The sequence below is a fragment of the Prinia subflava genome, chromosome 3, assembly GCF_021018805.1.
Source record: "Prinia subflava isolate CZ2003 ecotype Zambia chromosome 3, Cam_Psub_1.2, whole genome shotgun sequence".
NCBI lineage: Eukaryota > Metazoa > Chordata > Aves > Passeriformes > Cisticolidae > Prinia > Prinia subflava.
In genome coordinates, this window is record NC_086249.1 from 77,658,139 (window position 1) to 77,675,211 (window position 17,073).

Genomic DNA, 17,073 nt, shown 5'->3' on the forward strand with positions numbered 1-17,073 from the left:
ACATACCTCTCAAATGGTAACTGTTGAACTAAACTCAATCAGGCATTTGTGGATCCAAGGCTAAGTAATTTAAGGGATTATCTCTCTCAGGTAGGAATTTTTTTATAGTTTGTACTAGAAAACAGTGCTCACACCAAGAGGCTCCCTGCAGCCAGGGCAGGATCAATCAGCTGGGGGAACGTAAAGGTGCCCTGATGGTCCCATACTCTACCCTTCAAGCCTTATTCATTTAAGAAGGACTTACACAAGGAGTTCCATTTACCCACTGGTTCTTGAAAGGTGTACTGACACAACAGGGACAGACTTATCTGTCTTACAAGGACCTGAACCATCAAGCTGCAAAGCAACCTTTTGACCACTGTGGTGGTGTGAACTGAGGTCATGCAGCATCTGTCAAGGCTGGGCTCTACAGAGTAATTAGACACTGGCAGGGTAATAATCCACTTCACTAAGATTATTCTGCATGAGCTGTCCTGTGAAGACAGAGACTAACTCAGGACACCTGGGTCCAGGACTAACCCAGGACACTCTAATATTCCCAATATAGCAGGAACAGAGGATTTACTCCCTTTAGCGAGGACAGTCTCCACTCAGCAGGACAAAGCTTGGACTCTGCACAGTGTGGTGTTGGTCCAAAGACCTGATAAAGGACTCATCAACATGCACCTCTGGTTTTTATGATGGACCTGTTCATTGCATGTTTCTGCATGCACCCACCCCAGCTGCTCCCTTTCTCAAACTGATAGTTTAGCATAATCCCATTTTTCTAAAAGGACAGCCTATGAAACTGGGGCTGTTGTGGCACAAGACATCCTTCCCCTGCTGCCATTTCTTACAGAGACAGCGATGTATTTGGGCAGAGGGATAGGGCAGATGAGAGCAGTAGTGTCCTCAGTCACCACAGTTTGATCCACATGGGGCTGGGCTGCAAAAGCCCTTGCCGTCCATACACATGGAGCACAGTCAGGTTACTACAGCTTGGTAAATTATTAATAGCTCAGCCCACTGTAGGCTGTGGTAACCTGATGCACTCAGGTTAAACCAGGACTGCAGTAGTTCCTCCTCTCCTCAGCTTCTTGCTACAAGGTCCAGTCTCTTGCTGCAGAAGGACAGACCATTTCAAGGCACTGGGGAGCTGCACCCCAGCTCGCTGCTTTGGGATGTGTTAATTTGCACTGCAAAGCACTGGGTTGGTTGAGGCTGTGAGCAAATAGTTGCAAGCACCAGCCCATGGCAGCTTTGGCTCTTCAGCTCTTCCATGTGACCAGACTCACACTTCATCTGTGCCTGTCACAGCTTAAAAGTAAAACACATTAAGGTAAACCACACAAAGGCTTAGCTTAGAGGTGGCAACTCAGCTGTGCTGGAGGACTGGAAGGGTACAGGCAGGATAGGACTAATCTCATCTACATGGCTACAAGGCAGAGAAGTCTAAGATAGTCACTGCAGACTATGTAGTCAGTGGGAAAAAACAAATGGCAGTTCTGAGGCCCCTTTCATCAGAGCTGTCTGAGGTGACTCATTTAGCATGAACAAACATGTGTAACTACTTATGTCTCTCCACTGGCCACCTAGAGATTTTTAAGGTGACAAGCTTCATGGCCAATGTCTGTGTCAGCATAGGCAAACTCAACCCATGGCCTTCGCTGATGGGTGATGATCCATTAAGCTGTGGCAATAAATCACACTGGATCACTCACTCAAATATTAATTTCCAGCAGACGTGATTTAACTTATCCAGTAAAAAAAAATAGATTCAACTGAATTGAGATAAATGATTCCTAGAATGGGGTTAGCCACACGAATGAAATTGACTTCAGGTACAACTTGTACTTAAATTATTTTGGGCTTGTGTTAAAACAATGCTTAGTAGCTCTTACTACAGGAATTAATAGAAAGTTAGCTACAAAAAATAGGAAGTTCTGAAGTCTGAATAAGAAGTCTTGAACAAGAAATAATCACAATGCTTTCTGTCTTACTTAATTTGTTTAAAAAGTTGAATAGCTATGGGTGTTGATTGCAACTGGGATTTCTAAGTGTTAATTGTTCCATGGGTTGTATCAACCTCTATGTAACAGAAAAGTAGAACTGATAGAAGGAGATTCAGTTCTATATCTGCATTTGTTTTTCTTGGATGACTCTGTAACAACTTTTTAGGGTATGTTTGGAGCAAAATCTCCTCAAGTATACTGAAAAGAGAAAGTATAAAATTTTGTAACAACCAAAGATATATTTTAAGGACAGAAGAATCATCTCCTTGGAATGACTTGTGTAACTTTCTGCTGCTAAAAAAAGAAAACTGTAAAACCTTCAAAAATATATTGGCAAAAGAAATCTTTGCTAGTGAATCATACACCAGTTCTCTGAAGAAAATAAACTCCATCACAAACAATAGTCTTCCCTCTGGTACAAGTGCATCTACATGAAGGCTTAGCAGAAATACATTAGAAAATGCACAAGCATAATTCATTACATATTCATTCTCCTCTGTTATTTAATGTCTTTAATATGTAGTATGTACAGCTGATGATCAGGCTTTCTCTTTAGGCATCCCTAGTTCTTATCTTGTATATCCTATCTACTCTGTACCTTTCCAAAGGTGGATGGATGTACTTGAATCTTGAAATCTGGATTGCAGGTTTCAATATACAGCTCATATAGTAGTCGACAGGGTACAGTGCATCCTCCACACAAATAGAAATTATCAGCTAGCCTTTAAAACAAAAATCATCAATTGGTTTATGTCAGAGTGAGAAGAAAGAATTCTTAGATTTTTATAGTTCATCAGATTTACAGTGAACTCTGTAATAGTCACTTCGATTTTATAGAAGCATAGAATCAAAAAGAGCTACTTCCTTTGTGCCAATCTGTATCCTGGGAAACAACATACTTTTTCATATAAATATATATATATGTATACTCTGCTTATATTTAAATTTTAAACCCCCATTTTCCTTGTTTTCAACATGTATGAGAGGTCATGTGAGATACTGCTAAGAAATTAACTAATTCTCATAATTTTTTTTTAATTAAAACAATACAACTCAGTAATACCATTATCACATTAACACCAACACAGACAGTATTAGAATTTCTCATAGGCAAAATGTTGTTATATTACAGGATCTAACTTTGGTCTTCTAAATAGAAAGGTATCTACTATACCAAAAATAATAATATAAGCATTTTTCCACCTAAAATGTGCAATATGGTGCTTTGGGACAGAGTGCACAAACTAAAAAGGACCACATTCTGTCTTCATATAAACTCACTGATATTTGGACAAGTTTAATAGAAGAACAGAATTTTAATTTACTGTTACTATATAACAGAACTACCAGGACTGAAACAGGCTTAGGTGTTTATACATCCATCCTTTTGCCAAATCCCTGATTCATTCTGCTAATCAGAATGGTCATAGTCAAGTAAATGCAATTATTTATGTGAGTAAGGTGAGGAAAATGTATACTTGGTTACTTATTAGCCTAAGATATTACCTTCACCAGGAAAAAAAATTATCTTTAATTATAAAATAATGCCAATGGTTTTGATGTCAGAAGATGATAGGTTACAGTACAAATACAGGAGCAAATCTGAAGCAAAGGAGCAGAGAGATTAATTTTCAAAGAATGACACACTGCTCGTATCATGGCGGTTCCTTGCTCTGACTCTGTTTCCATTCTACCAAATTATTTATGCATATTTAATTAATTAATCAGCTGAAAGCTAGTGCAGCACAGTGCCAGTTACTCACTGTGTCTTTACTGATAATCGGGTTGGTTGGGAAGGCAGACTTCTCTTATATACTGGGTGTGATAAGTCAGCTGGATTTTAAATCAGCATCCTCTGGTTTAGTACCCTGATTTCAGGCAACCCAGTTGTTTATCTTAGTTGCTTTAGCAGTAGACAGTGGACAAGGTCTACAGCAAATTGGCCTGCTAGAACTGACTGAGCAAGAATATGGTCTCTGTGCAGCTTGATGATGTTTGCCTCACCTGTTATTTGTGCCTCCTCCCCTTTTTCCATCAAAGAATGCTATCTGCCCCCCCCCCCCCCCCCCCCCCAGCTTTCCTTCTCCATAGCAAAAGACCCCAAATGCCTCACTTATACCTCTTGGAAGACCCTTTCCTCACCCAACAACCCAAGAGACTGTGCTGGGCTCCCTGCCAGCTCTCCACCCCCTCCAGCCCCACCATCCAAAGCAAAGGCCTCTTGGCTAGACCTGAGCATGAACCTGCACCCGAAGATAGGGGATCTGCTGCTCTAATGGGGTATTTCCCATCATCAGGCTAAAAGGTAAATGAAATTTATTCTATGTAAGAGTCCTGATGAGCTCTGCCTCCCAGCAGGAAGAAATGCTTTTTCTTCTAGAGCATCTCAAAACCCTTCACAATTGAGCAGTCTCAGAGGAGATTAATCTTAGGTTCAAATCCATCCTTAATATAACACAAGAGTCACTGGAAGTGCATCAGAAATTAATTCATGCTCCAGTAGCTGGTTTCTGCCAATTTCTGCTTTTTCCTCAGCATTTAACTACTTAGTGACAAAGTACTTGGGAATTCCATTTTGTGACTTTTTTGTCTATTAAGCTGCCAGTCTTTTTCAAATAGTAAGTCAAACACCTTCTTAGTGCTGACACATAATACAAAAATATTTCTATCGGGAAAACAATCCACATAGAAAAGAGCACAACACTCATCTTCTTGCTTATTAGCCCCAAGGTTTTCAAAACCTGAGTTTTTATGGCATGTATCAAAATAGAACTGTGAATAAAGACAAAAATTAAAAAAAAGGAAAGCATGGTAAGGGAGAAAGGTAGAAGTTGAAGAAAGAGCATGGGGGAAAGACCTCCTCCATTTATCTACTGTGTATCCACTCACTGTATAGGGTTTTTTATCTGATTGATTTTAGAACCTCACATAGACTCCAAGTGTTTAGGGTTTGCCACCTATTCTGTGTGAACCCTCAGCAGCAAGGCCATTGTACAGGTTGGCAGGTCTGCTGTTAAAGCATTTCTGGACCAGAATCTGCTTTGCTATTGGAAATGCACCAACAAGTGAAGCTGAACATTTAAATTTTTTCAAAACGTGAAAAGAAGGTTGTAATGATGAAAAAAATTCATTACTTCATCCTTTCAAGGATCACTTATGATTCAGTTTTATGCTGTGTCTCAGACTTGTTGGATGAATGACCTTGTAGGAATCTCTTCCTTCAGTCCTATTGAAATGGAGCAGTGAAAACGGTGAAAAAACAGACTAATTCCTACTGATAAAGTATGACTGACAGGGGCAGTAAAATTATTTAGGATTACTTGATGAAGAGTTAAAAGTTTGTATGTGTTGTTACTTTTTCACAAAAGCTTCAACATTATTTACTAGCAGGACTCATCTGTGCGTGGGGAGAGAAGTAAAGTAACCCCGGTTTTTCTTTGGCTGTCACATGGCAGGTGATGCTCTTCTCAAAGCCCAAGAAAACAATGGTGACAACCTTCCTCCACTACACAAAGTGTCTCATTAAGGAGCTCGACAAGAAAAAATAACCTTGGAGGATGTCAGACGCCCAGCACCACCCCGAGTGCCAGGGTGCAGCCTGCTCGCAGCCACCTGCGTGCTGTAAGAGCCCACCAGGCACGAGTGGCCGAGCCTGGGAGCGCCTCGGCAGCTGCCCTGCAGCATCGCACCGAGTGCGTGGCTGCCAGGGGCCAGATCCCGGCCAGTGGGCAGGCGGAGACAAAGTTCCGTCTCCCCCATGTCGAACCACCTCCATATCACCAAGGCTTGTGGCAGGAGATGGTCTTTAAGGATAATTTCTCTGCTTTCTTGGGACCGTTCATGCATCACCATGATGATGGGGCCTTTGCAGCAAACCACACTCTTGCCCTTCGAAACCGCGGGAAGAGTTACAAGCAAGGCTCCTACACTCCCCGTGGCAAGGCAGATCCTGCGAGTCCCCGGCAAAGGAGAGACGGCCGCGCCACCTCCCCGCTCCATCCTCAGCCACGGCCCGTCCCCGGCAGCGGGCGAGGGGACAACACCCACCATTGCAGGACAGGGAGGTACGCGAGGGAGGTGGGGCCGAAATAAGCCATCTCGGCCGGCTCCGAGACCTCCTGCTGTTCCGCGTCCTCCATGGGGACCGCCACGGTGGGGCCGGGGCCGGTGGGGGCCGGGGCCGGCGGGTAACGGACGGCGGGTAACGCCCGCCCCGCGCCGCCCCGCGCCTTCCCCGCGCCTTCCCCGCGCCTTCCCCGCGCCCGCCCCGCGCATCCCCGCGCCCTCCCCGCGCCCGCCCCGCGCCCGCCCCGCGACTTCCCCGCGCCTTCCCCGCGCATCCCCGCGCCCGCCCCGCGCATCCCCGCGCCCGCCCCGCGCCCGCCCCGCGCCCTCCCCGCGCCCGCCCCGCGCATCCCCGCGCCTTCCCCCCGCCTTCCCCGGGCGACCCCGCGGGGCTCGGGCGCTCCTCGGCGCTTCCCGCAGTGGTTTCTGCTGCGCCCTGCGGAGAGCTCGGGGGAGCGCGGCCCCGGTGTAGGCGAGAAGTGGCATTCCCGGCACTCACTGCTCTGCCAGATGGGATATATATATATATATATATATATATATATATATATATTTTTTTTTTTTTTTTTTTTTTTTTTTTTTAATAGGAACTGCAGGCGAGAAGAGAAATTCAGTCCAAATCAGAAAGCGGTGTAAATGGCCGATCGTGCGGCGGTACTTCCTGAGTATCACACAGTGGCAGGAGAAGAGGGAATAGCTTCAAAGTAAGCGTAGGTTTCGATTATGTGTTAGGAAAGAATTCTTTACTGTGAGGGTGGTGAGGCACTGGTCCAGGTTGCCCAAGGAAGCTGTGGATTGTCCATTCCTAGAAGTATTCAAGGCCAGGTTAGATGGGACTTTGAGCAGCCTGGTCTGGTGGAAGGTGTCACTGCCCTTGGCAGGGGAGGTTGGAACTTGGTGATCTTTATGGTCCCTTCCAACCAGGCCATTCTATGATTCCATGACTCTGGGATCACGTGTGCCATCTTAGAAGGTTTTGCACATCTTTAAAGCCTTACTTTGAGAGTTTTCAACAGGAATGCTGCAAACTCCCATAATTGTTTAATTTCCCTTTGATACACATAGATGAAAGGTCTGTCTGCTCTGCTGAAACCCTGTAAGCACTTTTCCATCACAAGTATCCATTATGCAAAATGAGCTTTGCTGCCATGTGACTGACAAACATAAATTATGTATGGCTGCAGCATCTAAAAGCTTACTACTTCATGGCTTTGGTTTACATCAGAGCTCAGCTTCTCAGAAACTCCCACAGCTCCCTCCTGTTAATTAGCTTCCTGAAATCTCCATGTATGACACAGGCTGGCTTGCTTCCTTCGTTATGACAATATGACCAAAGCTAACACGTTGGTAGACAGCAGTATTAAGGTGGGGGTAGGGAGCATTACACCAGGAAAGGGAATGCAAGGTGGCAGGTTACAGGTTTTCTGGTCCCTTGATGTACCTTGTTTCTGAGGAGCAGCGCACACAGATGTCACGTATGGTACAGGTTGCTTTGAATCTGTGAAGCCTCATGCTGTGTTGAGAAGCCCATGGGAAGATGATGTTCACTCAAGGGCCCCTGAACCAAAGCCTTGAAAACGCTGTCTGCCAAAAACACGGGTTAGTGTTAGTACATGCATTGTAACCAGTACAGTCTGCCATCAATAACTGTACTTAATGCCTGACTGGGAAGCTTCCCTCAGTAGCTGCAGCTTTTGGTCTTGATTTTGTATGTCTGCAGTCTACTGACCTCCTCTGTGGGACATTCAATTTAGACAGCAAATACTCCTGCAAACACTGTAAAGAGAAAGCTTTCTCGGATTGAAGTAGCTGTTGTAAGAGCTAACAACAGTGACATTGCAGCAGCTGTAAGGCTTGTGTGGTGAGGCCATCTCAGTACTCCCGGAGCTTCTGTGGCAGGTCTGGCAGTGGATGCTGCCTGGGACACTCACTGGCAGTTCAGGTGTGCCTGTCCATTCTGCACTCAGAGCAGTGCTCTCCACTCCATGCACCTAAGGAAGGGGAAACCTCATCTCCAGTTTCCAACAACAGGCTTTCTTATGTGTTTGCATGTGCTTCTGAGTCTTGGTCATAGTTCTCAACATTCATGACCAACAACTGACTTTTTGGGACTATCTGAAGTTCTACACAGTGAAGTTCCCCAGGCCCAAAGACAACTTCGCAGGAAAGATTGCAAAAAAACATTTACAACTTAGCTAAAACTGAAGAATGGTAAATAGAATATTACTGTGGTAGCAGACTGAAGTAAGGGAAATGACACAGATCAGAAAGTTCCTGTACAACACCTGATACTCAGAAAGGTTTTGATGAAAAGAAGCAAATGCTGCACAAAAACCCGTCCAGTTACTGCCCATGGCTTGAGGGATACAAATTATATCGCAGCATTTTTCCTGCCCAGCTTGCAGATAATGAGATAGATCCGTGTGCTTTTCAGGTCTTGACATATTTTTTTGATTAAGGCTTTCCCATTTTTTTCCAAAAATGACTCTTTACCTTTCAGATAATTTTAACACTTGCTCTTTTTTTTTTTTTTTTTTTTTTTTCTGGCATGGTGGGGGGGGGAGCTGGGGGAAGTGGGTGGGAGAGAAGGGATTCTAACTTTAAATGCCAGGCTGTTAGTAGAATTTGGTTGGAATCCTGAAATCAGTTTCTTCACTTTAAACCAATCCGATAGGACTGGTGGATATGGGATAGGTCAAGATGTAGTAAGTCTTTATTCTTGCATAAGCTGAAAGCTGCAAAGCTCTTTATTGCTGTCATGGACATACTCCTTGCATAAAATTACAGAGTATATAATGAACATGCACTTTGACTGAAAAAAGATTTGGTATAAAATTAGGAGTATGGTTAAACAGATTAAAAGGTGTATGAAAAAAGCTTCCTTCCTCTGACTTTCATCCGTAACTAGGACAAATTTAAACCAAACTTTGAGGTAATAGACATCTCCACAATGTTGTAAGGAATGTCTTTAGCACAAAATTGCCCATTCAGATTACTGTCTGCCCTCAGCCCCCTCATCTGATACTCAAGAGAAGATTTGGATACCTTGGGAGATTTGGATGCCTTGTAAGGTAAACAGATTTTGTAAGAGCTCTTGCTGGTGACAGCTGTCTTGTAAAAGCAAGTGCTAACATCTCTCAGATACTTAGAGTTTTAAAAATAAGTGCTTGATAAGATCTTTTAATACCTAAGCAAAAGTATGTATGAAACGATCACTAAAGCAAGTGAATCTACTACAGCTTCCACCACGACCAGCAGCAATGAACACATGTGACTACAGTAAATTGTATGTTTCTCTTAAGAGTTTCAAAGGCCTGAAGGGTATTTATTGCATTCATTCTCATGTAGGAAGGATGGTAAAAGAGCTTGAAAAGGAAAATCAAAAATACAAATCCTTCCCTCACACCCACCAAACCAAAGTCCTGGAGCAATGTATCATTAACTTTTCCACATGAAAAGTTAAAAGAATTGGGTCACTGTCAGTGTAAGAGTCCTGTTGGACAAAGGCAAGTCTCCCAATTTGAGAAATGTGTCGGTACATTTTATTGGTTTGACATTTGTTTGTTTGTATTCTTGTGTGTTTTTTATCTCTACTAGTTGGCCTATCAAGGACAAAATTACATCTGTGCAAAGGTTTACTCTTTTTCCCTTCCTCTGAGATCTGAATAATGCCAATGCATCAGGCATTACCTAAATCTGATCAGTTTACTGTGAGCAGAGATCTTCAGTCATAGTTATCTTTCAAACTTTAGTTTGAAATAGTTCACTTGAAAGAATCAAACAAATACAAAATTTGTTCCTGGTAGTGTCATGAGATTTGAAGCAGCAGCAAAAACAAAACAGGATTGCAACAACCTTCTCCTTAAGTATAATGCTTAACATGCTATGTCCTTCACAAGCCATGCACTTGGACATGAATGCAGATGAGGAAGAGGAAGACTCATCTCCCAAGTGCCTATGGCATGTGAACTCTTTCGTGCATGAAAATCCAATTCAGCAAAGCATGTCAGCATGTTTGTAAGACTGCTTCATTTCAGCAAAGCGTTTAAGAATGTGCTTAAATTTAAATATGTACTTAGCTGAATCGTTCTGCTGAGTGGGGATTGATGGCTGAATTGAGGCATTAAACATTAATGAGGGAGCTGGGAACACAAAATAATATGTAAATTGGGATGTGTCCTGTCATGACTAGAATAAACTGATTCAAACAATGCAATCATTTCATGACTAAGAGCTCTTGAAAGATGCAAAGCCATTGGAAAGTCTTAAGACCTGGTGACTTGAGATGGGACACAATCACTGACAATCATTCATTCTTTCACTTATCTCAAATCACCTGGTTTTGGAGTGTCTGGTGGAGAAGCTGGGTGAAGATCTCTTCCACACAGTAACTGAAGCACTTAACTGTTTGTTGGCACATCCTTAATTCCAGATGCTGCCCAGGGCAGTGTCACCTACTGATCTTCTTTTAACTAGGGTGAAGGATGAATTAATTTTCTGCTTTTGGTCCAGCCACAGCTGGTAGCAGGGTCTGTCTGAGCAGCTCTGTCCCTCTCGTCTGGAGAGACTCTGGTGTGAAACTTCCCACGGGGCCCTGCTGGTCACCCTTCATGCTTCTGTATAGGGCAGGGCCTCTAGGAAGCTGAGGAGCTGAGGACTGTGGTTTCCACCGTGTGCTGACACCTGCTCTTTGTATTTCTTGCTCTTTAGACCAGCTTATGGCAGCCAAACAGTTTATACAGTGACTCATGAAGATGGAGGAATGGATAAAAGCCTATCTGTCCAGAAGAGGCTGAGGTAATGCTTGCAGAAGAAAGCAACTGCTTCATTTCTGCTTGGCAGAAAATGTTGTGCTTGCTCCTCCAAGTAGAAATAGCACTTTATGATACTTCCCTATACATTCTTTTTGTGGTTTTGTTTTGTTTTCTGCATTTTGGATACATACTGGAGTTAACTTTCTGTTTAATAAGACAATCTATTATTAACAGCTGTGCTATAAACTCTGAAATATTGATGCTAGGTTTGCATGTTAGAGTAATTTGAACACAAAAAAAAATCTGTGCAATAAAAGCAGTGTTAGTCATGCAGAAAAGCTCCATCTATCTCAGAGGCTAGAAACAGCAGCTCTTACATTAGCTCCTGTGCCTGGCTTGCAGACAACATGCAAAAGACCCTTGATTGCATTTGTGTGTCAGGAACGTTTACACAGTGAATCAATTAGTTCTGAGGTAAGGAATGGCATTAAGGGCAGCTTTCAAATGTAGGCATGGTAAAGTCCAACTACAAAAGTTTTGGAAAGAGATAAACATCACCCTCCTCCACAAAAATAAATACAGACTTTATTGTGAAAAGAGGCGCTTTCTTTTTCTTAATTAAAACAAAAGGTGAAAATGTTTCACTTAAATAGCTACATTAACCAATGATTTTCTTGAAAGTACTTGTTGAAAGATTCAGCATAGTGTCTGACATAATTAAATGACAATGCAGTTAACAGTTAGCTCCTCTGAAACTGAATTTTATTGTAAAAAATACAGATCCTGCCTCAGTAATTTTTGAGGGTGAAGCATAGGTTACATTAATGATATCACTTCATGTTTTATCTTCTCCCCTTCTGAATATGTTAGGCCAAATGGTACGTCAGAGAAACATTATATGCATGTAGTGTCATGGGTGGTATGATTAAAAATGCATACAGTTCTGTATTCCTATTATTCTTTTACAAATCTTGTTCTACCCTTCAGACTAGAAAAAAATAGTAGGAGATAGCATGATTTATGCCTTGCTTATACTTACATAACTGACATTTTCATATAATATTTTATCTCAGATTACCAATAAATATGAGAGAGAGAAAAAACACCCTAACAGACATAATAAGCCCAACCACTGTAGGAACAATGAAACCCGAAGTACCATGACCCATCTAAACTGTTCAGATCCACCAGCACCCCTCTTTGATTAGGGAGGTGAATTAGAAAACCTCCAGACATCCCTGATCACCTAATTTATTCCATGACTGCAGCATGGTCTCTTTCTTAATTGCATCTGAAGCATTTGTGACTTGTCTATGCTTGGCTTTTGTTCAAATAAGTAGAACATTCATTTATGATGCTGGCAGTAGTGTTGCTCTAGCTGCAGCAGTGTACAGATACAGCCAAGGCAAACTTTATCAAGAGAAATCTTTTACTTGGGCCAGTTCATACAGCTAGACTAGATACAGATACTGTATGCCCACACAGATTGTGTTGGAACTGAAGCTAGCAGCAAACACATGGCTGATAAAGGTTGGGAACAATTGCTCTGGTAGAATGAGTGCTTCTTTTTCCCAATTTAGTGAATTAGATTAGACTGATATGGTTTAGGACGACAAGATGTCTGCTGTACCAATTGATATTCTCTGTTTTCATTGGAATAAATTACAAAATCAACCTTTGTGAAAAATTGGATTTGAAATTCCCCTTTGAGTAGCTTGTGTGTTTATACTCTGGCCCCATAGCTTTGCACTGACATGAAGGAGCTCTGGGGTGGTTGGATTGTGACCAGCCATGGAGGGACTCTGGACTGATCAACATCCTTCATTTATGGTCCTGATTTGTGATCCTGATCTTGAACTACACTCCATCATTTCTGACCCTTACAAATACTATCCTTACTGCTAAGTGCTCCTCAGATGGCTTACATAAAATATTTCCACCTCTGCAAACTTCTTATTTTGACCGTGTGCTATTTGCAATGTGGGACTGGCCCTCTGGTTGGTACTGTTGGAGTTTTGCATGAGCAGGGACAAGAGCTGAGTGAATACATACCCTAAGTATTCATTTGCATTCAAAAGGGAACTTCCATTTAACTGTGGTTGTAATCCTTTCATATTTGTTTTCTATGAATATGCGATCATGTGAGCTTTACTAGCAGAATACTTCTCTGTGAAAATGCCCATGTGACTTACTCATGGGAGGCAAACATTTAATTCAAATGTTGCATTTCCAAAAGGAGGTTCAGAATTTTCTATTGACTTTGTTTTGATTACTTATTCTATCTAAATGTTATGCTCCTTGAGGATAAAGCAAAGCAAACCTAGGCAGTATTATAGTCAGTGGGACAAAAAGCATTCACACTCAACTTGTTATTTTTAAAAATGGTATCAATATAGGCCAAAAGATACATGGGGCTTAAATTCACTTTTCTTGATTTATTGTAGAAGATACATTCCCAACTGAAAATTTCGATGTGGATTACTGTATTCATAAATGGGATGATCTGCAGCCCTACAATTATTCACTGAAGTATTATATTCACGATTTTATAACAAGCACATTTCAGACTTGAGCTGCAGACCTACAATTGATTCAATGTAAACTTTGCCAAAGCAAATCCTCTGGTAATATCAAAATATGTGAGTTAGAGATGCAGGATATGGTTGCTTAGTTACTAAGCAGGAGTCTACCTGAAAGGCACAGAGAGTATGGGGGGCACTTCAGAGTATGGAGAAGGGTTTTGCCCTTTACTTTTGACTGACATTTCTGCTGAATGTTAAAATCTTAAATGTGGAACCAATTTTAATAAAGGGTGACTCCAGTCTGGCAACCTCATTGCTACTGCAGCCAGTGGTAGTGCAACCATCAGGGAAGACACAATCACTAGGGAAAATTTAGACAAAAATTTGGGCAAAATTTAGATAAAATCTAGTTTTAAGAGGCATTTTAGAGAATGTACCTTGCATATTTGGATATTTTTCTCTCATATGCCATCCTAGTTGCCCTCAGATAAACAAAGCACAGAGATTTCTTATCTGCTTAAATATTTTCAATATATCCTGGGATTATTTTTAATAGATTTTTTATAACTGTTTAAAATTTTAAAAACCTAAAAGATTGTTAACCTATAGTATTTAAAATTAGTCTTCCCTTGAATCTGACTTTTGACAGAAACAGTACTTAACAAGATTTTGTGATGTTTCTGCAATTTGCCAAGATGTTTTCAAATATTTGTAATGTATTTCCACCACTGTCCTGAAAATAATCAAGAAGACAATGGATTATTCTCCTTTTGACTGTGCAACAATAATGTAGAATCAGAGATGTTTTCTATAATTTGAAGCCTTAATGGCCACAGGGAAAAATATTTTTAATTCAAATCTTTAATGGTTTTCATAATTGAGATAAATCCTAACATATTGTTAGGAATGCACAAAGCTTTTGTTTAGAGGATATACAATTTTGCCTATGAGAGAATCTTGGAAAACAGCATGATTTAATTTGCCATCACAGTCAAGTGATCTATATGAATGATAGCAGACAATCTTATGACATACTTTTTCATGCTTCTGCAGCTGTCATCTTGTCTTTTTCCAATTTTCTTAGCTACAAAACAGATGTCAAACATTTTGTTTGTAGAAGTTACCCTGGAATTATTTTATCACTCACACCATTTATGGGCATTAGTGTACCTAAGGGTGCAATTAGTTAAGAAATCTCTGCATAAATTGCAGTTAATATTTTATTAAGCTACGCACAGTCACTTCTTTACAAATTCTAGATAGTACAGAACATTTTTCTAGAGCTTGCATCTTAATTGCAGGTTACAGTCACAGCTATGGCTACAGTCTGTGTAGAAATGTAGCATGACCAAGAAAATATACATAATTAAAATGCAAAGGCTACCTTTCTGTGGCCTATGCAATACCCATTTTTCATACCCTAAACTCAAATGCTGTTTTCCATACAGCTACTCTTTACCCATGTGGAAATGCATGTGAAGAAGCCCAGCCATGACCTGGCTCTCTGCTGGCATGAGAGCTGGGGGGGTGCACCTGCTTCTCTTGTTTTCCTCCTCACTGTGTGGGGAGGCACAGAGGCCAGGAGCCAGAGTGTGGCACTCCAGCAGCTGAACCACTAAGGACCACAAAGTACCTTGCAGGTGAGCCTCTGCTTCTCCAGTAAAGTGAATATTCACAAGTCTTTCTTCTCTGCTCTGGCTCACTCTCATGGGTTCTTTCATTTCAATTTTAATTGGAGGCCTCGGTAAAGGGGCATATTCACCCCACTTTGTCGGAAGGAATCTTCCATCTCTGAAACCCTCAACCACACCTTGCCATCCAAATTACTTTTTCCCCCACTCTCTCCTATTTCATCTTGTGGCTTCCTTCAGCTGCCCCTCCTTCATTAACAGTTCCTGGCACACAAGCAGATTAACACATGAAAATCATATCAAGATGAAACCTCCTTTCATGCAGGCTGCTGAAGCCTGGCTGGGAATTAACAAGAACCTCCAGTAAGGGTTCTCCTGAGCAAATCCTATTAACAGCAGGCTACCATGGTCAGTCAGAACACTGAAACATTGCATTTAAACACATCAGAAGCCATAGGCAAAGTTTTATGGTGTTATTCCTTGTACATCATCTCATTAGGTGGGTTAAGAGAGTACGAGTGATGGTCGGAGCAACGTTGTATTTTAACAGACAAAACACAAAGCAGCATCTACAGTTCTTACTTCAGGTGAGCAATTTAGCATAGTTTTAGAACTATATAAACTATATATATATATAAAACTATATAAAAACTATCTTTCTATATAGAACTCTATATTAAAAAAAAGTTTCTTTTAAATGCGGTGATTAATTATTATTGAAATGCTTGCTAACTTCCTTTGGGCCAAATTCTACTTCAAAAATGAGATTTAATCAAGAGTTACAGTGCCTTATGTTATTCTGTGCAGGTTCAACTTTCTTCTTGCTCCTGCAAAAATGGATGCAATAAGACATGACTCTTAAATTAAAGAGTGGATTATCACCTTCAGGGAGGAGTCAAAGGATTTAGGAGAACCTCAAATAAGGGATGGATGAACATATTAATGACAAAGGAGTTAGCATTCACTGTGTGCTAGGTTGAAATAAATTAAGATAATTTGAGCATGTGTATGACAAGGCTTTTTCAGTTTCCTGAAACCAAATTTGTTAACTATTAACACATGGTAAAAACTCTTAACCCTGTGATAAACGGTTGGGAAGAAAGATGTGCATGTTAAACCTAAAGTAATTTTTCATTATTAGTAATATTATTAAATGTGGCATTTTGTTCTGTTTGTTTTTGTTGGGTAGTTGCTCATGTTCTGCCAGTTAATCCTGTTCTTTCACCTGTTTTAATTATAAAGAACCTAATAACGTAGTGACTGCTTCTAATAAATTTAAAAATACCTGAATAAATAGAGAGGTGGTGTTGTCTGTTAGGCACAATATCCAGGTTTGGTTTTAACCAGGAAAGTGTGCTTGAGCTCTTAAAGTAGCTTCTGCAGCTTGACACAGATATAGAAGGCTTGCTCTCAGCTCTAGCAGAAATGCCTGAAGCATAAGGACCTGGGAACTTCTGTTCAGGGACAGAAATAATCAGCACACACAATATCAGATTTTTTCTGTTCAGCCCTCATAAATATTGTTGCTAATTCTACCTGTGACAGTGAAAAGCATTTTGCAGCCTTGTCAGGCTTTTACATTTTCAGCTGAGTGTGGTTTAACCACAAGCTGTGTAGCTTGGAGATGAACAACCTACTTGTGCATTTCTCCAAAAGCAATGGTTCTTAAGGCTCTGGAACAGAGAGGATGAAATGCCCAGGCTGTGGCCAGTTTCAGTGTTTGCCACATCAGTGGTGCTGCCAGTCACCCTGCAAAGCCAGTGCAATGTAGCTTTTAGTCACAGTGCTTACAGTAACTTGTAATATTCTGAAACAACTGGGACTTGCCATGGGCTTCTAACTCAGGCCCTTATAGTTCTCCTTTTCTCAGTATACAGCAACTCTTAGAGGCTGGGTTTAGCCAGTGTTTATTTCATGTATGAGCCCATGTAGAAACGGAGTTCTTTGAAAATTGTCATCATTATCTAAGTGCAATTTTATCATTCTACAGCAGTAACCTTTCTGGGGACCTCACCATGGGTGAAAGCACTGAGCTGAGGAGAAAAAAGGGATCAGGAGAAAATGTACTGCAGTAACCCCTTATTAGTGAATGAATGCACACTCATGCATA

The 17,073-nt window shown here is 41.3% G+C and overlaps 1 protein-coding gene across 3 annotated transcripts in view; it reads right to left on the reverse strand.

Annotated features, from left to right (window-relative positions):
* Positions 1–17,073, reverse strand: part of RFX8 (regulatory factor X8) — a 47,937-nt gene that overhangs the window by 26,383 nt on the left and 4,481 nt on the right. For 2 of the 3 annotated variants that reach the window (XM_063392605.1, XM_063392604.1), the window contains 2 exons: positions 7,498–7,640; positions 2,590–2,713 (listed from right to left, as the gene is read on the reverse strand). In XM_063392605.1, coding sequence (XP_063248675.1) covers positions 2,590–2,713; positions 7,498–7,568 — 195 coding nt within the window. In that variant the 5' untranslated portion in view covers positions 7,569–7,640. Of the gene's footprint in view, positions 1–2,589; positions 2,714–6,038; positions 6,211–7,497; positions 7,641–17,073 lie in introns of those variants that run through there. The other variant, XM_063392603.1, reaches the window with a different exon arrangement.